The 23,146-nt window shown below is 41.3% G+C and overlaps 1 protein-coding gene across 2 annotated transcripts in view; it reads right to left on the bottom strand.

The window, feature by feature from the left end:
- The window catches only part of LOC132823148 (serine/threonine-protein kinase 32A-like), a 290,383-nt gene extending 274,920 nt beyond the window's left edge, over window positions 1-15,463 (bottom strand). For both annotated transcript variants that reach the window (XM_060836715.1, XM_060836716.1), the window contains exon 1: window positions 14,610-15,463. In XM_060836715.1, the coding sequence (XP_060692698.1) occupies window positions 14,610-14,661 (52 nt within the window). In that variant the 5' untranslated portion in view covers window positions 14,662-15,463. The remainder of the gene's footprint in view (window positions 1-14,609) is intronic.
- Between the last annotated feature and the right edge of the window lie 7,683 nt (window positions 15,464-23,146).

Raw genomic sequence — 23,146 nt, 5'->3', positions numbered from 1 at the left:
CATTTTTGGAATATATGATTCCCTGATCGCCCTGCTATAAAAGTGATATTATTAAATTGGAGAGGGTTCAGCAAAGATTTACCTGGACAAGAGAATTTGAGATATAAGGGGAGGCTGGATAGACTGGGGACCTTTTTCATTGGAACATAGGAGGTTGAGGGGTGACCTTATAGAGGTTCATAAAATCATGGGGTATAGATAAGGTGAATAGCAAACATCTTTCCCTAGAGTGGGCATACTTTTAAGGCGAGAGGAGAAAAATTTAAAAATGTAGGAGCAGAAGGTTCATATGTAGAACAAATTGCCAGAGGAAGTGGTAGATGCAGGCACAGTTACAACATTTAAAAGACACTTGGACAGGTATATGAACAGGAAAGGTTTGGAGGGATATAGGCCAAATGCAGACAAGTGGGATTAGTTTACTTTGGGAAACTTGGTCAGCATGGATGAGTGGACTGAATGGTCTGTTTCCATGCTGTATAATTCTATGAGTCATGGCACTATATGGAAGTTCTTCCTCTTTTCAGTACATGCCAATCGCTTTATATTTCAGATACCCAATAATTAAAAAGTCCCTAGTCAGTGGAAATAGAGGTAAACAATAAGGCAGAATCTTCACTCTTACCCTTGCAGCCATCAGACAGTGCTCGCCTTGATCTAGGAGACTAGTTTTGACCTCTTTTGTGACGTACAGCTAACAAGTATGGTCTTCACTGATGTTGAGCTAAGAGAATTGTTACCTTAAGTTCCTCTGTGGATACAGTCACCTGCTGAGAGCCCTTCTAACTCTTCATTTTCTCCTCCATCATCCAACAGCTCGTCTTACTCCTCATGACCTTTCTATATCCTTTCAGTTTATTATCACAGTATGAATGTAGAGTTTGTATATTAAAATAGACTTCAGAAAGAGAGAGACATATGAACACTGCAGGAGCACTATGAAAAAAGGAATGTCAGTTGCTTGAAGGACTCTAGTCCATGGCAATTTTCACTGGACTCAAGGTCAGATTATTTTCTTTTGCAATGAAGTTTAGGGGGGTAAGACATCAAAAGCACGCATAAAAAAATGTTAGCAGCTAATCTACACTAAATGCACGCAAACTATGCAATGGCATATGGTAATCATGTTATGTCATGAAATATACAAGTTACATGTTACTACATACTGCATGCAATGGGTTGTGTTTTCTTACCTCATTGATTTGACTTAGAAAAAGGCATTAGTCAGATATTTTCAAACACAACCTAGCCCTCAAATATATACTAACGATAAAGTATGTACAACAGAATCCCATGATCTCTCCACTTAAGGGAAACAGTGATTAATGCATTGGTTATATAGAGCCCACAAAGGTTAATGTCTCATCAATGAATCAGTTACATCAGGAATGATGGAATGTCAGCCCATTTTATATGATGAGGTCTTAGATTGGGACTTGAACTCTCAACCTTCTGATTTGTGATGAGAATAACACTAAGTAAGCTATTTTGAATCTAATGTTAAGGCTTCTGGAGTCAGTCATGAATATTGTTTAGCCCATGCACAAACTTAAGAGTGGACAGCAGAAATTGTTTGCTAATGTGGCCTCTTCACAGATGTAGAAGTGCAAAAGAAGAACTGGTATCATTTAAAAAAAACTGCTGTGACTTTAAAAAGTTTCTTAAAATGGGTAGAATGTCTGGCTACTGTTCCTTTTTTTTTGTGGTGTTCAGGACATGCCAAAAGCTCTTTACAATGAACGATGTTGTATTGAAGCATGATGTAGGAAACAAGGCAGACAATTAGTGCATAGTAAGGACCAACAAACAGTTTCAGTGATATTGGTTGAGGAATGAACATTAACCAGGACATCAGGGAGAATCGCCTTGTTCTTCTTCAAAATCAAGTTATAGGATACCTTATGAGCTGAAAATGTGTTGCTGGAAAAGCGCAGCAGGTCAGGCAGCATCCAAGGAACAGGAGAATCGATGTTTTGGGCATAAGCCCTTCTTCAGGAATGAGGAAAGTGCGTCCAGCAGGCTAAGATAAAAGGTAGGGAGGAGGGACTTGGGGAGGGACATTGGAAATGCGATAGGTGGAAGGAGGTCAAGGTGAGGGTGATAGGCCGGAGTGGGGTAGGGGCGGAGAGGTCAGGAAGAAGATTGCAGGTTAGGAAGGTGGTGCTGAGTCTGAGGGATTTGACTGAGACAAGGTGGGGGAGGGGAAATGAGGAAACTAGAGAAATCGGAGTTCATCCCTTGTGGTTGGAGGGTTCCTAGGCGGAAGGTGAGGCGCTCTTCCTCCAGCCGTCGTGTTGCTATGGTCTGGCGATGGAGGAGTCCAAGGACCTGCATGTCCTTGGTGGAGTGGGAGGGGGAGTTGAAGTGTTGAGCCACGGGGTGGTTGGGTTGGTTGGTCCGGGTGTCCCAGAGGTGTTCTCTGAAACGTTCCGCAAGTAGGCGGCCCGTCTCCCCAATATAGACGAGGCCACATCGGGTGCAGTGGATGCAGTAAATGATGTGTGTGGAGGTGCAGGTGAATTTGTGGCGGATATGGAAGGATCCCTTGGGGCCTTGGAGAGAAGTAAGGGGGGAGGTGTGGGCGCAAGTTTTGCATAGGATACATTATGTAAACCTGAGAGGGCAGGTTTGGTGTATTCTGTCATACCAATGTAAAGTGAAATTTAGGGACTACCCTAAAGAGCTGCTTAAAAGGTAATTTTGCATATAAACTGTGGAACTACTTCCACTAAATTGGAAAGTCTGCTGATTAGTTGCAAGCATACTTGGCACAGTAGCCTAGTGAAAATGTTGATAACTAGGTATTTTCTTATTTGCAGAATTTTGTCCAATAGAACAGACATAGTACAGTAAAATGCAACACTATTCATTGTTGACAAATTTGAAACATTCATTTTCATTGTGAGAACCTAACCATAAATCTAAGCAGATGCTGCTTGGAGAAAATTCAGAAGACTGTAATATTCTTGGAGTATCAGGGGCTCTAAAATTCCTTTGAAATTTAGGGGTTGACATTAAAACAGATGAAGTCTCACATCAAATAAAAATGCAAGTCTTTCCAAAGAAAAGCATCTTTGTTAAAGAATAATAGGTCCTGTTGTAATAAGAGTGTAGGACGGCTAAATAAGACACAAATGGTGATTAATCAATGGGGGCAGTCAGTAACTACAGCTCATTCAATTGTTTATCAGCCTGCAGCAACCAATTTGTGAGCCATAGTCAGCAGCCAGAAATTTTCAATCATTTTGAACATATTACCACAAGTACACAAGAGCTTCATTACCGCTCCTAAATTAAGGCAATTAGATGGAAGCTGGTTATATGCCAAAAATCACCTTATTCACTTCATTAGTACTCTTCACCCATACAATAAAAGGTACTTCTGGGGTTTTCTAGTCTGTGATTTGGGAATTTACTTATTGACTGTAGTTTCAATTTTGATTTGCTTTTTGTAACTTGGAAAGATGCCATGAGTTTCATGTTCATCTGCTTTCTCGTGTTGCATTCCATCTTGTCAGTGCTTGATATGTTTTGCTTCATTGCAAGATCTCTCTTTTGCAGTCAGTTATTTTTACTGTAATTCTGTTCACTCAATAAATTTACTCCAGCCAAGAATGTAAAACAATGACAACTGATTTGAATGGACTGAAGTTAAGAATCCTCCTCTGTATTACTTCTTACTTTATTCAAGTATCTGGAGTGGAGGCTCAAAATCACAACTTGATGATAAAAATCCTACCAACTTATTTGCCTAACAATATTATTTAGAACACCTGCCACCAAGTAGTATCAATTAGAACTATTTACTCCAGTATGATTATGACGATACATGCAATGTGTCAGTGTTGTTCATATTTCACTATAAGGGATGATTCAGAACTCTCCAACAATACCTTTGAGATGTATACAATAAGGTGAAGTTTTAAAACAACGTAACACAATTGCTGGGTTGACAACATACTAACAGAGAATATTTAAGTTGCCTAATACGGTCATGAGAAAGTCACTGTGGCATCATAGAGTGTTGTGTACTGAGAATGTTTGGGAATACAACTGTAGAAAATAACACCCTATATGCATTTTTGCTACAAAGCATTAGCATTGAAAACAAATGAAGTGCAACCTCTCAAAAGAAGGTGTAAGTGTTCCAGAACACACCACACCTTACTCTGTATAAGGCCAGAAAATCTCCTTGGCCATTACAACTGGATCAGGTTGTGTGTGATCTTTCCTGTGATTGCATTCTACAGCAATAATCCATTGCTGTAAATCTCAAAAGGAAGAGATGCATAATTCCAAAGTCATTATAATATGTTCAGACAAAAGTAGTTCATTTGCTTCAATCACCCCACAGAATCACCTATTAAATAATTTATAGCTCAGATAGTAATTCTGTTACCTCCAGTATAGAGGGTGATTCATGCTTCACCAGTTGAAATGATCAGAAAACAACAAAATCAAACTAACACTATGGTGAGGAGAGCTAGATCTGGAAATAAGGAAATGTTTAATTGGCTTTGTACCTAAAATGCAAACATTCTGGGTGCAAAGCAAAAGAATGAGAGTTAACCCATTCAGGCCTCCACCATCTCTTTAACACCCTTGTAATTCCATCTGGATTGCACATAGCATTTCTGAATGAAGCATTCAACTTTGGTGAAGACCCAGGCAGAGCAACTTGAGGGGACAAGTACCTGCAACCAGAAACATCCAGCAAACTCATCACCCCATTCCTAATAAACTTAACAAGTTGTTTATATCTACAGTCTTGTTCTGCAACAGGTTTTGTAAAAATTTAATTATACGTTTAAAAATCCAGCCATTTTGATCGCTCTTTCACAGATTGGGTTCTCAATACAACAGGATAGTTAGCTGATGGAAATTATCCAAAAAGCTCTTATATTTACTTATGGGAGGTGATTGACAAGTCTCATGAATTCAGGTTTGGAGACTGGGAACAGGGTTGCCAGCACTTCACCATTCTCTGTTTTCTTCCTCTCTCTACACCACAAACCCCACCCCTAGGAAAACAGACAAACAACACAACTTCAATATTCAAAAAGGAAAAGACTCTTCAATATTAATTGAAAAATAGAAATTCTACTTTATAGAACATCTCCCTACATGATGGTTTAACATTTTTGATGTGTACTTTGTGAATAATTATTTATGTAGTTTATCAGAAATAATGTATAAGAGAAGATTATTCCACAATCCTTTACTTTGGATGATTAAATATCACTTTTAAAATTAGATTGCAGTTTTATAAAACTATCAGCTCATCTCAATTTTAGAAATATCACCATTTATGTCTCCCTCCAAATACTTGGTGTGCCTCCACCCAGCCTTCTCTTTGATGTTATCATTACCAGCAGAATTCTATAAATACACAACTTCCTGAAAAACAAACCAGTGGAGGAAAATTGGAATGAATTTATCCTAATCTAACTTGTCAAAGCTGATGCTAATAGTGTCCCTACAGGGTCAAAGCTGGCCATTCAACCCACTGAATTCACACCGACCCTTTAAAGAGCATCCGACCCTAACCTTATTCCCTGTAATCCTGCATTTCTCATGATTAATCCATCTAACTTTCCGTTCCTTGGGTACTATGGACAACTTAGCATCTGACCTGCACATCTTTGAACTGTGGGAAGAAACTGGAGCACCCAGAGGAAACCCACGCAGACACAGGGAGAATGTGCAAACTCCATAGTGACAGTCAGCCGAGGGTGGAATTGAACCCAGGTCCCACTCTGAGCCACCATGCCACCCCCTAAATGGCCACATTAACTAATAGCTAGACCCATATCATCATCCTAGTGAAGTCAACTCATAATACAGACTGGTAAACAGATTTCGTCTCCATTCCTCATTATTACATTGATGTGTTTAGTTTGTTGTCCAAAGGAGCCACGAACAAATCTATAAATCAGAAGAAGAATGAAGCACAGTGATGGCATGGAACCTTCCTTTCACTGAAAAAATGCCAAGTTAGCTACTTTCCCAAAGTAGTTAGGATGTTTTTGTGCAGCCTGCCTCAGTTGGCAGTGCCATCACCTATAAATCAGAAGGTCAGGAGATCAAGTCCTTCTCCAAAAATGTAACCACATGAAATACAGAGATTAGTAATTGTTAGGGGTGTTATCCTTTGGTAGGGGAACTCATTCAAGATTTTGGCAGCCTAGAGATACAAAGAAAATGGACCTTAAAAAAAATACAGTGCGCAGATTCCTCAAGAACAAACCACGACAACCACCTTACCATACATCAAAGAAGTTTCAGAAATGACAGCCAGACTACTAAGACACCTCGGAATCCTAGTAGCACTCAAACCCACCAACACTCTCAAACAAAATCTAACAAACTTAAAAGATCCCGTACATCCCATGGACAAAACCAATGTCATCTACAAAATTCCTTGCAAGGACTGCCACAAACACTACGTAGGACAAAAAGGAAGAAAGTTAGCCATCAGGATACACGAACACCAGCTAGCCACAAAAAGACACGATCCTCTCTCCCTCGTAGCCTTACACGCGGATGAAAAAAAGCCACCATTTCGACTGGGACAACACATCTATCCTGGGTCTGGCTAAGCAAAGACATGCCAGAGAATTCCTAGAGGCATGACACTCCAACCACAACGCCATAAACAAACACATAGATCTAGATGCCATCTATCAACCCCTCAGAAAACGAGCATGAAATGACATCACCACAAACCCCAGGAACCCCATCCAGGAGAAAGATATAAATAGAAAGCAGGAGACAACAGCTTTGTTTCACTTAGAGGTTGCCACTGATGATGTTACCTAGCCAGGTCATGAAACGTCTGGATATCAAACCTACAGCAAATGCGAGCAAACGTACATCCTGGACCTTAATGAATCTATATTATATTATTATTCACAGAGCAGCAGGAATTCCTCTCCATATACAAACTACCATTCTTCTTTCAACTAACAACACCAGAAATCAGATTAACTGCTCATTTATCTGGTGTGCTTTATGGGTTGTACTCATTTCCTTTGATTTTAATTTTATAATTGATTAGATGTTGTATAATCTTGTTCATTGATGATTGACCATGTGATGCAGTGAATCAGTTAGTTGCAAATCTGACCTGTAGAGTTAATGTTATCGCATAAGTACTTGCACGAAATCAGGCAATTGCAGTAAGTTACATTAAGTTATCGTAAATTTCAAGTTCAGTTCATTGCTGGATTTCTCTTAAAAGATGCTTTATTGCCTGTAGCATCTGGCACGTGACCATGAACTCGGAGATCATGTTTTCTAAATCCATACTACAATAATATGTTCAAACTCCCAACGTGAGAAAATATTTTCTCCACTGCAGAAGCACACAAGAGGAAAAAGTGTGTTATATATGGGAGTTAAATTATCGTTCAGGCACCCATTGTTTGTAACTAGCAATTCGAGATCAGTTACAACAGAGGAGATCTCCTTGTGGTAGGTCTCAAACACATAATAGTTTTTCTATTACAGTTTCCATTTCCCAAATAAATGGGTATTCACATTTCTGCTCATACCAACTGATTTCTGCTAGAAATATGCACATCAGAACCAATTCCAGCCTTGATGCTGCCAACTGAGCCTCAAGCTGCTACAAAAAGGATAGCCAGTGACCAGAATGGGAAGGATGTAAGCACCCCAGCATGAGTTTGCACCCCAGCATGAGTTTGCACCACAGTGTAAGAGAAAAGTAAAAAGGAGTATTAATTTCCCATTCTTTTATCTCTTATATTCTTCTCCTATGCACTCTGTAAAAAAAAAATGCAATAACCAGAATACATGAGCCTATACTCAGTTGACAACTCATACAATGGAGTAATATTTTAATGAAATTACTGAATCAACTTTTTGAATATGCATTGGAAAAAGCCATGTAAGCAAATTTTTGCTTTTAGAAGGATTAAAAAAATTAGCCTAACCTCATGAATCCATTTTAATGCAGAGATCTAAGAGGTTGCCAACATCCACATTTAAGAAATATCAGTCATAGGCAGTTTATTGCATTTTGCACAAAGCACCAAAGATTTTGGTCATGCATTTTACAAGAGAATTACATGGTGATAAGAGGGTCCACACAGACTTGGTTTCTTTTGCTGCATATGTGTTCACAGAACATCTGGGAGAGCCAAGATTTATTTTAGAAAAATTGAGATGTTGTCTATAAACAGTGATCAAAGTCCTGCAGCAAATGTGATGCAGAGAGATTCACTGCTCTGTTCTGAGCAAGCTATGGGCCAACCTTATCAGCTTGAAGCAAATAAATTGTCAGATTGAAGATCAAATGATGCTAGATAATTTGCAACTCAAAAATAATACCAAGAATTAGGTATTATATATACCTATTATTAGCTGTGAGGTATCATCTCTGGGGATGTGATAGTTTAATGATACTCAGGCTATCAGTCCAATATCCTAGCACCTGTTTGAATATAGTCTTTCAGGGAAGGACACTGTCATCCTTACCTGGTCTGGTCTATATGTGACTCCAGATCCACAGCAATGTGGATGACACTTAACTGCCCTCTGTGCAAGTAGGAATAGGTAATAAATCTGGCCTGGCCAGTGACACCCATGTCCCATCAAGAAATAAAAGAAATTACGTCATATTCAGGCAGTGTTTATTTTTTACGAGCTTCCTTCCATCCTGGATCATCTAATTTAATCAAACCACCTATGCCTTTCTCCCTCTTTATCTCGTTTAATCATAAACATGCCCATATGATTCATCTTAGTTTCACTTACTAACTGCTCTCTTGATAAAGACTTTTCTCCTGAAATTCTTCTTGGTCATTTCTGACATGTTTGTCATTATTTTCCATTGTGAGCAAGCCATACAGAATGACAAAATTGTGTGGTGGTCAAAACAATCTTTCATATAGTCATAGAGTGTTAGAGATGTACAGCACAGAAACTGACACTTCAGTCCAACTCGTGCAAGCTGACCAGATATTCTAAATTAATCTAGTCCCATTTGCTAGCACTTGGCCATATCCCACTAAATCCATCCAGATGCCTTTTAAATGTTGTAATTGTACCATTCTCCACCACTTTTTTTTAAGCAGTTAATTCTACAAACCACCTCTGTGTGAGAAAGCTGCTCCTTGGGTCCCTTTTAAATCTTAACCCTCAGCCTCAACCTATACCTTCTAGTTCTGGACGTCCCCCACCCGAGGGAAAAGACCTTGTCTATTTATCCTACCCATGACCCTCATGATTTTCTAAACCTCTATAAAGTTCAGCGCTCAGCCTCTGACCATAATGATTCGTCAGGAGACAGCTGGCCAACCTGGTGAAATAAGAATATCCCTGAATTTATTGACAGTTCAAGAATTGTCAAGTGAATTTATACTAACCTTTCTTTAAGCATCATCTGGCGCTTAGGAAAGACTAAGTATTACATTCATCAAGTGAACACCACAACCTATTCCAAATACCCATCACATTGTCCAACTCCTTCGTGCCTCAGCTGCTGAAACCCTCACTCGTACCTTTTTTTTACCACAGGCTGAATTATTCCAATACTCTTTTACATAACCTACCACCTTATATATTGCATAAGACTTAAGTAGAGCTAAATTTTTGCTGGACATGTCCTAACCTGAACAAAAAAATCTGCTCATCCATCACCCCGCGCTCACTAACCTCCGTTAACTCAGTCCAACCACGTCTTGATTTTGAATTCTCATCCTTGTTTCCTAATTCTTCCATTGCCTTATCTCTCACTAACGTTGAATTCTCTTCTTGCTCTATAACCCTTCAACTTCTGTGACCTCCAGCAATTTCAGCCTCTTGCACATCCCAGAGTTTAAGTTGAAAGCCATGCCTTCAGTTGTCTAGGTCTTTGACTCCGAAATCTCTTCCTAAAACTTTTGCAACTCTTCATCCTCCTTTACGATGGTCCTTAAAATCAGTTTCTTTAATTATATTTTTTGTAACCTTGCCTAGTATTTCCTTATAAGGTTAGGTGTTACAAAATAGGTGTTATAAAACAGAAGAAAGTGAGGACTGCAGATGCTGGATTCCTGTTGAAGGGCTTATGCCCGAAACGTCGACTCTCCTGCTCCTCGGATGTTAAGGTTATAACACTCTCAAGGTGTTATAAAACAATTTTACAAAATTCTTTGTACTATTTTTTCCAATTAAAAGGTACTATCATAAATGTAAGTTCTGCGGTTTCAGTTACCCATGATTTACCATGGCCCGAACATACTACTGGGAATATTCCAGAACCAGGGACCAGGGGGCTGCCGGGAAGGTAAATTTCCCATTTAAATGAATGAGTTTGCTACTTTCCACGGTTTCAGGCTTCCACAGTAGGTCTTGGAACGCATCCCCGCATGTTCAGGGGACTACTGTATATACATAAAATGCAGACCATTATAAACATAGCTTGAACAAAGAACAATACAGCACACGAACAGGTTCTTCAGCTTTCTAAGCCGACACCAACACATTTTGCCCTTCCATATTAAAACTGTCTTCACTTACAGGATCCGTACCCCTCTATTCCCTTCCTTTTCACGTATTCGTTCAGGTGCTTTTTGAATGCTGCTATTGTGTCTGCTTCCACCACCTCCTCTGGTACCATATCTCTTTTAAAAATTTCACCCTCGCATCTTGAACCTGGGTCCCCTCATAACTGACCCTTCCACCCTGGGAAAAAGCCTCATACTTTCCACTCTGTCCACATTATTCACAATCTTATAAATGTCTATCAGGTCACCCTCAACCTCTTGCTTTCCAGTGAAAACAAACCCAATCTATCCAACCTTTCTTTTCAGCTCAAATCCCCCGAACCAGGCAACATCCTGATAAACTTTTTCTGTACCTTCCCCAAAGCATCCACTACCTTCCAGTAGTGTGATGAACAGAACTGTATGCAATATTCCAAGTCTGGCCTAACTAAAGTTCTATAAAGCTGCATAATAACTTGACTATCCTCAATGCCCCTTCCAATGAAGACAAGCCTGCCATAGGCCTTTTTTACTAACTTACCTACCTGCACTGCCACCTTCAGTCATCTGTGGATCTGCACAGCCAGATCTCTCTGCATATCAGTACTCGTAAAGAGTCTGCCATTCACTGCAAAGTTTCCACCTGTACTTGACCTTCCAGAATGCATCATCTCACACTTATCTGGATTAAGCTCCATCTACCATTTTTCGACCAATGCCACCAACTGACCTATATCCTACTGCATCCTTTGACAATCCTCACTATCCACAATTTCACCAATCTTTGTATCATCTGCAAACTTATTAATTAAACAGCTATGTTTTCCTCCAAATCGTTTATGTAGATCATGAACAACAGAGGCCCCAGCACTGATCCCTGTGGAACACCCCTCGTCACAGCCCTCCATTCTAAAAGGCACCCTTCTACCGCTACTTTCTGTCTATGACAAACCCAGTTCTGCATCCATCTTGCCAGTTCACCCTTGATACCATGTGACTTCACCTTTCGTACCTGTCTGCCATGGGGGACCTTGTCAAAGGCTTTACTGAAGTCCATGTAGACTGCAACTGTTTTTCCCTCAATCATCATCATCACCTCCTCAAAATATTCCATCAATATTGTGCTATTAGTGAGGCATGACACCACCCCCCCGCACAAATGTTGTTTATCGCTAAATCAGTCCATTTACTTCTAAGTGCTTCAGTTTTAAAAGCTAAAACCACTATAAAAAGATGTGAAATGCTTAGCAAGTCAGGGGAGTGAGGTAATAGCAGACAGAGTTTTAAGTATTTCACTTCCATACAATAACAGATGAAAGTATCAGAGTTAAATGTTTATACCATATGGAGCAATATATATTTACAGAGACAAGTTGCCATTAGGGAAAGCCATGAGAACATTTGTCTCTAATACATGTGGAACTGCACATTCAATCAAAAAAAACTAGCTTGTGACAATGTTTCTGCTCCCCATGAACCCTCTTCATCTGGTGTTACGCAACACCAGGTTATGGTCCAACAGGTCTATTTGAAATAACAAGCTTTTGGAGTGCTCCGAAATCATGTGATTTCAAATAAACATGTTGGATGATAACCTGTGTCGTACGACTTCTGACTTCTTCCATCCCAGTCCAATAACGGCACCTCCACATCAACTCTTTATCTGAATTCCATCAACAAAACTTTCAATTCCTTTACTCCACCATGCTGAACTAACTTTTCCTTCAATACATCAACACGATTCACCTCAACTATACAACGTAGCAATAAGATCCTATTTTAACACCCTCATAAATTAGTAATAATTTTACTTATCAACTAGTTTTGGTTTTTCCCAGAAAGTGCAACATAGCCTTCTCTATCCTATAAAATCTATTTATACTCTTAATAGTCTCTGAGTTCACCCTCAACATTCCAGAGAATTGAGCCTAAGCCTGTTCAGTTTTCCTGTTAAGTATAAGCTCTCAGTTCTCATATCATCCTTGTAAACATTATTTACAGCTTCTCTGGGTAGTCAGAGGCTGTAGCAGTCTCTTCTGAACCTCCTCCCAGCATACATCATGCAATGGTATCAGTGGGATGAAGAGCTCATGAGGGCTGTTTGTGAAAGTAGCTGGCTCTCTCTTATTCTCTCACTCCCTCTTCTTGACTGAAAATTCCTCTCTGTAGTTTCTCCTGATTATTCAACTTAATTTCTTCCCAACTTCCAGTTGAGCCAGATCCTTCACAGCGCCAGAGACCCGGGTTCAATTCCTGCCTCAGGCAACTGTCTGTGTGGAGTTTGCACATTCTCCCAGCGTTTGCGCGGGTTTCCTCCAGGTGCTCCGGTTTCCTCCCACAATCCAAAAAATGTGCAGGTTAGGTGAATTGGCCATGCTAAATTGCCTGTAATGTTAGGTGAAGGGGTAAATGTAGGGGAATGGGTCTGGGTGCGTTGCTCTTTGGAGGGTCGGTGTGGACTTGTTGGGTCGAAGGGCCTGTTTCCACACTGCAAGTAAGTAAGTAATCTATACTAAATCTTACTATTAAACTAAAACAAAAACAAAAAAGTACCTGACAGCAGCTGTGGGGAGAGAAATAGGTTTAACACTTCAAGTCCAACATGACTCTTTTGCTGAGGAATTTGAAAACAAGGATGAGAATTCAAAAACCATACAACAGTGCACAGAACAAATTTAAGCCAATGAGCACAGGGGAGATGGAGGAGCAGTTTTTCTGGCATGTTAGGATATGTCCAAAGTTTCAAGTTGCATTCAAGTTTTGTGCCGTATGCAAGATGGTAGATTGGAATAGTTTATCTTGGAGGTTAATAAGATATGAGTGAGGGGTTTAGTAGCAGATATTCTGAGACATGATAGAGCTGGTTATGTTATGGATATGTCGAAGAGGCCATGGCATTCTGAATTTCAAAGTGGAGTCAACTAGACTCAAAACATTAGCTCTTCTTTCTCTCTCCACAGATGCTGCCAGACCTGCTGAGTTTCTCCAGCATTTTTTTTGCCAGTATCCACAGTATATTGCTGTTAATTGGATACCCAACTTCCTGGTGCTGGTCCAATCTTTGCCAAAAATAGAAAACTTTCCATTTGTACAATAAAAGGAGTTAAAATATCATACCAGATTGCCCTGAATGGACTAAAAAAGTGTTGAACAGCCCACACCAGCTCCTATTGGTCAGCCCATGAAAGATGCAATCATCATGTGAGAAACAGGTTGATTATTAGGCTGTAAATCCTTACAATATACGGATGGTAGACAACAAGAGTAGAAAGTCACCTGGTCAATCTTGCTTGATGTGGAGCGACAACCCTCAACCTACAGTTACCAGTACCACATTTTTGACTCTGATCTCCAGCATCTGCAGTCCTCACCCCCTAATCAACCAACCTGCCTGAACCCAACTAGGATATTTGAAGTCAGCTGAGGGGCCACCAACAGCTTGGCACAACTCTCATAACATATATTTCTGAAATTATTTCTTAAAAAGGTGTAGAACTCCTGGTTTGTTTGTCTCACTGTAGATGAACCAGAAATATTTAACAGAAATATTGGATACGCCCGAGGTATGGGATAGGGATTGTTTTACTCTGATTAAAAGGAAAGAAATGATGCAAATATCTTCCAGGGTATTTTTGGGTTCAATAGACGAAAAAAGGAACAAAGTCAAAAAGTGTGGCGCTCGAAAAGCACAGCCCGTCCGGAAGCAGGAGAGTCGATGTTTTGGGCATTAGCATCGATTCTCCTGCTCCTCGGATGCTGCCTGACCCGCTGTACTTGTCCACACTTTTTGTCTATGATCCCCTCCTTAATCAGGAATATCAAAAAAGGAACAATCTGCTAAAGTTACTAATCAATCTTCCGGCTTCCTTGCCTACAATTACAAATTACTTTTTGGACCCCACTCTCCATATAGCAGGGCTATAATCTTCACGCAGCTCCTTATTTCGAAACGACAAGCAGGTCAGCTTCGTTTTGAACGGTTCCCGGACGCACATTAAATCTGTTTCCAAACATTGACTCAAAAATGTTAACCCTGTTATTGGCGGAGGCTGAACATTTTCACGACTCCACCTCAAACTAAACATGACACCAAAAAGTTTTAATGTTGAGTGCACTTACCATCCTCGTTCTCATCAAAAACCGGGGTTTTGTGAGAATGATTGCCCCCCATCTTCAGCTGCTCACACCGCTGGTTAAAATTACATTATCGGAAGAGGGTCAGAAGTTGCGGCCTCACAGGTCCAGCCCTTGGTGCTGGGCAGTCTCAGACTGGAACTGACTACTAACAGGTGGATGGATGAACACCCTCAGCTCTTACAGGCACCGGCAGAGAGGGATGGGAGAAGGAGAGATCACCACTTCAGCACCAGCCCTTCCACCTGCAGCCACCACTATCTGTTCCGGAAAAAAGTTTCCGCCAAAAATTGATGCAGATTCTCTTCCGTGCCTCCTCCAGTCTGAACGGACACTGAGAGGGGAAGAATAGAGATAATCCGGTGGTCGAGGGGCCGGTTTGTCTAGGAATCCCTCTTGGAGGAAGAGACTGCAGACGTTGCATCAATCACCAGTCATTTCCACCGCTTTAATCAGATCTACAAAAGGTGTTATTTTAGACTTTAATTCTGAAATGTTCAGGCCTGTCCTCCAAGGGCTTGCTTAACATAAACGATCGATCTCTCTGGAAAAGGTGTACGCCTCAGTCACCTGTACCGTGGGCTTACAAATGAAACCAGTTACACAGTGTTGTCAGATGCAGTCAGGCGACAGTGAAAAGTGAGGGTGGTGTCTGAGCGGTTTTGGAGTTGCTGGGTTACTCTCAGAGCGAGCCTGCTGTCAGTCGCTCACTCCTGCAACCCACCGTGCATCCTGCATTTGTGAAGACCACCCGTGTCTCCAGCACCACTCCACCCCCCGGGGACGCGAACAGACAACTAATACCGTGAGCGACAAAAAAAACAGAAGCGATCGGCAGAGAGGGAAAAAAAAATGGAATCGAAAGTCAATGGAAAAACAACTCGAGGATGCGAACCCGACCGGGCAGTTAATAAACAGAACTGAAACTGGTGTAGCTGGTGACCAGAAGTTGAAATGTTGTTAATAGGACACAGAGTTCGCACGAGTGTTTGCAAATTTTTTAAGCTTTATCAAATGAGATTTTAGAATAAAAAATCAGTTTAACTGTTAGTTTTTTTTAAAAAACTGTTAAAGTCGTCCACGCTTTAAAGCTTAAGACAATGGTTCATAGTTATTTACTAAGACTGAAGAATAAATACTAAAATGTTCGCCTTAGAGTTGCACGTGTTAACATTGTTCCTCCTCGCCTTTCTCCAGACTGTGGTTGACCCCGTCATCTCTCAGTGCCAAAGAAAATAAGCACGCCGCTCGAAAGTGACATCTACTGGTACGAAAAATAACAAATAAAACCACAACAGCCAACACCGTTCCCCCCACCCAAAAAAAACAAAAACGGAAATGAGTTTGTTAACGATTCTATGTAAGGATGGAGATCCCTGTATAATCCAGTCCAGGAAACTACCATAAATACTGACAGTTAAGACCCCTCCAAATGAAGGCTGGAAGGAGGGCAGTTTAATTACCTACCCACCCAGAGGCCATGTAAATCCCATATGGACCCAGATATCCTGAGTATGTTATCAAAGAAACTTTTTTTTCGAACCTTTAAACCTCAAGTGAGCTGTGAGAATCAGAACGGATTTTTTTAAAGTTTAAAATTACTTCCACAGACAAGTGACACTATAGAAACTCTTGATTTGGAGATGCCGGTGTTGGACTGGGGTGGACAAAGTTAAAAATCACACAACACCAGGTTATAGTCCAACAGGTTTATTTGGAAGCACTAGCTTTCCGAGCGACGCTCCACTATCACCTGATGAAGGAGCGCCGCTCCGAAAGCTAGTGTGCTTCCAATTAAACCTGTTGGACTATAACCTGGTGTTGTGATTTTTAACTACAGAAACTCAGTCATGACATGCAGCATATGCATGTGGGTTAGGAGTCGTACAGTCATAACAGTGTGGGAAAAGGCCCATCCTATCCACAACAGTCATCAAACACTGCTGCATTGTAAACAATGAGTGAGGGTGACACACTGAACGGTAAGGCCCTGGGAAGTACAAAGTATCAGAGGGACCTTGGTCTGCATTTCCATAGATCGTAGAATCCCTATAGTGTGGAGACCCATCAACCTTTCACAACACTCAGAACAGCAACCCACTCAGACCCGCTCCCTCCCTTCCCTATCCCTGTAACCCTGCATTTCCTGTGGCTAATTCACCGAGCCTGCACATCCCAGGACATTATGAGCAATTTAGCCTCTATTTGGCCAATTCAGCAATACAGCCGAACCTGCACATCTCTGGGCTGTGGGAGGAAACCCACACAGACACAGGGAGAATGTGCAAACTCCACACAGACAGTCGCCCTAAGGTGGAACCAAACCCGGCACAAGACATATTGTTGAAAGCAGTTGGAAGCAGGAAGACAAAGAAGTTGGTTAAGAAGGTGTATGGTGTATTACCCCCTCAGAGTCTGAGGGCATAGGCCAGTTTTTATTTTTTGTAACTCTTCCTGGAGTGTTTTAGCATTATGTCAGGTTCGTTCAACTCTGCCCCTGATATGGGTAGCATGTTTAGATTAGATTCCCTGCCGTGTGGAAACAGGCCCTTTGGCCCAACAAGTCCACACCAACCCTTCGAAGAGAAACCCACCCAAACCCATTCCCCTACATTCACCCCTGACCAATGCACCTAACACTATGGGCAATTTAGCATGGCCAATTCACTTAACCTGCACATCTTTGGACTGTGGGAGGAAACCGGAGCACCCGGAGGAAACCCACGCAGACACGGGGATAATGTGCAAACCCCACACAGACAGTTGCCCGTGGCAGGAATTGAACCTGGGTCCCTGGCGCTGAGAGGCAGCAGTGCTAACCACTGAGCCACCGTGCCACATGTATTGCACAGTAGCTTGCCTCCTGCGCCCAGATCATCTGGGAAGAAATTCATTCTCTTCAGGTGGCAAAGGCATTGAGGCAGTGACATCCACCTTGTCCATCTCAGGTTCGGAGGTATCTTCAATACTTGGAGAGGGAGAACCCACAGGTTAAAAAACAGTTGGAAAGGCAGGCAAGGAGCTGGCTGTGTTTTGCTCTACTACAAGTTGAGTTTGCAGCTTTCAAATGGTCCATTTGCTGGTTCAGGATCATTGCACCTATCCAAACTTTACATGACACTGGACCTGACCTCACGTCCACCATGTCTCTTACCAATGCATAGTCATTCAAGTGATTCCTACGTCAAACTTTGTGCCCTAAAGTAAACGGTCTCTTTCTATTTATTCCAGCCTTGTGTCCAGCACTGGTGTTCCTGATGCTGTTTCAACCTCTCCCCAGATCCAGGAAGATCAGATTTAACCTGGTGCAGAGTCTTGTTATTAGCAACTCTGCTGGAGCTATTCCTATAGTTGCATGAGGGGTAATTCCAAAATCAAATAGGAACCAGGACAGTTTGGTATCACATAGAAGTCACACAGCATGGAAATAGTTTATTTGACCCAACAAGTCCACATCAACTTACTAAAAAGTAACCCATCCAGACCCATTCCTCTACCCTAACCCTGTATTTCCCATGGCTAATGCACCTAACGTACACATCCGTGAACACTATGGACAATTTAGCATGGCCAATCCACTTGAGTAGCACATCTTTGGAATGTTGGAGGAAACCTGAGCACCTGGCAGAAAACCACACATACATGGGGACAATGTGCAAACTCCACACAGTCAGTCCTCCAAGGCTCAAATCAAACCCATGTTCCTGGCTCTGTGAGACAGTTATGCTAACTGTTGAGCCATTGTGAAGCTGTAGGCTTTTTCTTTAAGCCTGCCTTTAAAGTTTGAATTGCTCTTTTCTGCCAGACCATTTAATGATGGATGGTATAGAGTTCTCTTTACACATCGAATACCATTTTACTTTAGGAAATACTGAAATTCCCTGTTAATAAACTGTGACCAACACTTTCAGGAGTCCATGTATTGCAAAAGATGCATGCTGTTTTTCTATCATTGTTCCCTTGTTTGACAAATGAACTCTGCAAATCCAGCCATTTTGAGTGGGCTTCCACAATGACGAAGAACATTGAGCCATGAAAGAACAAAGAAGAAAATTACAGCATAGGAACAGGCTCTTCAGCCCTCCAAGCCTGCTCCAATCCAGATCCTCTATCTAAACCTGTCACCTCTGCTCCCTGCCCATTCAGGTATCTGTCTAGATACATCTTAAATGACGCTATTGTGGCCACCTCTATCACCTCACCTGGCAAGTGCTCCAGGCACCCACCACCTTCTGCATAAAGAACTTACCACGCATATCTCCCTTAAACTTTTCCACTCTCCTCTTGAACTCGTGACCCCTAGTAAACGAGTTCCCCACTCTGGGAAAAAGCTTCTTGCCATCTACTCTGTCTATACCTCTTATGATTTTGTAGACCTCAATCAGGTCCCCCCTCAACCTTCGTCTTCCTAATGAAAATAATCCTAATCTACTCAACATCTATTCATAGCTAGCGCCTTCCATACCAAGTAACATTTTGGCGAACCTGCTCTGCACCCTCTCCAAAGCATCCACATCCTTTTGGTAATGTGGTGACCAAAACTGTACGCAGTATTCCAAATGTGGCCGAACCAAAATGCTACACAATTGTAACATGACCTGCCAACTCTTTTTCTCAATGCCCCGTCTGATGGAGGAAAGCATGCTGTATGCCTTGTTGACCACTCTTTTGATCTATGTTGCCACCTTCAGGGTATAATGGACCCAGATCTCTCTGTACATCAATTTTCCCGGGGGCTTTTCCATTTACTGTGTAGTTCTGAGTGTAACTGAGTCCAGGGTTTACCCAGCCATGAATGTGGGGGAGCTGCTGGTGATTATTTTTATCTTTGTCGGCACTCTGGGCACTGTCCCACCAACGCAGCTATGTCGGTATCCAATCTGGCCACCAGACAATTTCTCACCAACATCTTCAGTTTGGAAACCCTGGATGACCCTAGTGAAGTCGAGCCAGTATCTGACAGCAACCTTTCTTTGGAACAATCACTTTTCTTCCCCATAATAATATGCCATCCTCTACTGCGATCTGGTCTCTCCAAATCCAAACACTTTTCCATTCTGCTTGTAATGGTCCTTTAGTTTTCCCCAGCACTACCCAGCTGTTTCAGTTTTGCCAGGACCAGATCTTTCAGCGTCCAAAATCTGATATTGTCAGCAGTGACTGGAAGGGTGTCCAGAAAATTTAAAACCATTATGGACTGTTCCAGCAGCAGTACCACTGGGTGGTGTTTCCGCCAGTGAGAGGCAGCTCAATGCTGCCACATTTGCTACTTAGCATCCCGGATGGTGTTCCAACTTGGTATTTAATATTAGACCCCACCACTGAATTCAGCCTGAAGCTATGGGCGCACTGCTTTGTCTTCTTTATGTCATCCTAGTGGGGGGTTGCAATCCATTATAATTACAAATTTGAGGTCTTAGTAAAGGTACTCATGGAACTTCCGGGTTCCAAATGTTACTGCCAAACCTTCCTTCTCTGTCTGGGTGTGTTTATGTACTAAATGTAGTGCATAAAACACAATCTTACATATGCTATTAGATGTTCCTCTCCATTGGGTCACCTATGAGCTATACCACCCTATATGCGAGGCATTACATGTCAATACAAGATCTTGCTTGGGAGCATAGTCTCCCAACACCTTCGAGCACGATAGCTCTTTCTTCACTTCCCTGAAAGCTATGGCTTAGCTTCACAACGATTTCCAAGGCTGACATTTTTTTTTTAAAAAAGCGTCCATGCATAGCTGCCAGAATATGTATGAACTTTCCATTATAGATTACCAGCTGAAGGAAAGACCCAAGCTCCAGTGTAGACAAGGGAGCTGGAGCCCCTTTGATCATCCTCACCTTATCTGCCAACACATGTAACCCAGTCTTCTTGGTACTGTAGCTCAAATCGGTCACTTAGCATGCGGGAAACACACATTTTTCTCTTAGGCATACACCCACCTGGGATAAACATCGAAGGACTATATCCAAGTTCTCTAGTGCTCCTTATTGATCTTCCTTGTTTGCACATCATGTAAATAAGCGACGACCTTGCAAAAATGTCCTTCATCATCCACTGAAAAATTAGTCTTGTATACTGGTACAAACCTTATGGATTTTAGTTGTTGCATACTTTTGGAATACTCATCTGACCACAATTACAAGTATGCACGCCTCATGTCCAGCTTCGTGAAGGATAGCCCCCTCTCAACTTTGCACATAAATCCTCTATGCAAGGGATTGGATATTTATTCAGCTGTGAAAAAGTTTACAATTTGTTTAAAGTCACCATAAAGATGAAATGACTTTGGATTGGAGGACACAGAACCCATATAGTGTGAGGTAAAAAATAAAAGGATAAAGAAGGCATCCATAGAAGTAGACTACAGGACTCATTACAGTAGCTGTTCAGTGAGGTGGAAGATAAATCAGGAAATGATGAGAGCATGTAACAAAGGTCATGGGTGACTTTAACCTTCATGTCAATTGCGATAGTCAGATTGGCAGAGGAGGCTCTGAGGAAAAGTTCACAGAGTGTATTTGGGGCAGATTCCCAGAAAATTATGTTGCAGATCCTGTCAGGGATCAAATTATTTTGAATCTGATGATGTGTAATGGGGCAGTTTTAATAAAGGATTCAGAATGAAAGATCCCTGAGCAAATAGTGATCATAACATTGCAGAATTTAGCATTCAGAGAAGGAGTCTCTTGGGTCAGAAATATATGTGCAAAGCTAAAACAAGGGCCATTACAGAGATAGGAGGACAGACCTGTCTGGAGAGGTCTGAGAAAGGAGTCTAGCAGCAAAAATGGCTGAGGAGCAATCACAGAGACAAAAAATCAACTGCAGATGCTTGAATCCAAAGTAGACAGGCAGGAGGCTGGAAGAACACAGCAAGCCAGGCAGCACCAGGAGGTGGAGAAGTCGATGTTTCAGGTATAACCCTTCACCCACTCCAAAAGAATGGTTATACCAGAAACGTCGAGTTCTCCATCTCCTGATGCTGCCTGACTTGCTGTGTTCTTCCAATCTTCCGCCTGAGGAACAATCACAGACATTTAAGAAAATCGTTAACTGCTCAGAACAAATATATATTCCAGAGTAACCACGTGTTACCAGGGAAGTTAGGTACAGCACCAATTCAAAAGAATCAACGTAAAATGTGGTAAAGGAATGTGATAAGCCAGAGGATCGGTAAAGTTTCAAAAACCAACAAAAGACAACCAAAAATAGAGAGAAAAAATAAACTTTGAAGGTGAACTTACAAGAAATATCAAGACAGACAGCAAGACCTTAAAAGGAAGAGAGAGTTTAAAATTAACACCAGCCCCTTGGGAATGAGGCTAAAGAAATATCACTGGAGAACCACGAAATGGCAGAGGAGTTGAATAAATATTTTGCATATGTCAACACAATAGAAGACACTAATAGCATTCCAAAATTACTAAATAATCAAGGAGCAAAAGAAGGACAAGATATACATACAATAATTACCACGAGAGAAAAAAAGTGTTAGAATAAAGATTGATAAGTCCCAAGGATGCATCCTTGGATAATAAGGAACTAGCTACACAGACAATGGTAGCAATCAACCAGGAATCCTTGGATTCTGGAAAAGTCCCAGACAATTGGAAAACTGCCAATGTGGAACCTTTATTTAGCAGGGGAAGGAGAAAAGAAAACAGGTAACTATGGACCAGTTAGCTTCACGTTTGTTATTGGAAAAATGTTATAGTTCATTATAAGAACTTAATAACAGAGCATTTAGAAATTGATAATATGATCAAGCATGGCTTCATGAAGGAGAAGTCATTCCTAACAAATATACTAGAATTCCTTGAGGAAGTAACAAGCAAGTTGGATAAAGGGGAAGCAGTGAATGCAATATATTTGGATTTTCAGAAGGCATTTTATAAGGTATCACACATAAGGCTACTTCATAAGATAAAAGAGTCCTTAGTACTGGAGATAGTATATAAGCATGGGTTGAGGATTAGCTAATTGATAGAAAAAAGAAAATTGGAATAAAAGTGGCATTTTCAGGATGGCAGTGGTGTATACAGGGGTCAATGCTGGCACCATAATTATTTACATTATATTTCAATGACTTGGACAAGGAAAGTGAATGTACAAGAGTCAAGATTACAGACAACACAAAAATAGATGGGAAGGCAAGTAGCGAGGGTGACTCAAAGATTCTGCAGAGGGATATAGACAAGTGGAAAAAACTTGTGGAAAAATAATGTGGGAATATGTGAGGTAGGAAAAATGGAGGAGATTAATATTATTTAGATGGGGAAAGACTGCGGAAACTACAGAAGAGCAATTTGGGAATCCTCACAGCACCAGGGACCTAGGTTCAATTTCAGCCTTGGCTAGCTGTCTATGTGCGTTTGTACATTCTCCCTGTGTCTGCTTGGTTTCTGTCAGGTGCTCTGGTTTCCTCCCACAGTCCAAAGATGTGCAAGTTAGGTGGATTGGCTGTGGTAAATTGCCCTGTAGTGTCTAGGGATGTGCAGGCTAGGTGGATTAGG

The sequence above is a fragment of the Hemiscyllium ocellatum genome, chromosome 16, assembly GCF_020745735.1.
Source record: "Hemiscyllium ocellatum isolate sHemOce1 chromosome 16, sHemOce1.pat.X.cur, whole genome shotgun sequence".
Taxonomy (NCBI): Eukaryota; Metazoa; Chordata; class Chondrichthyes; order Orectolobiformes; family Hemiscylliidae; genus Hemiscyllium; species Hemiscyllium ocellatum.
Note: the sequence above shows the minus strand (reverse complement) of the source record. Positions and strands in the feature narration are given on the sequence as shown.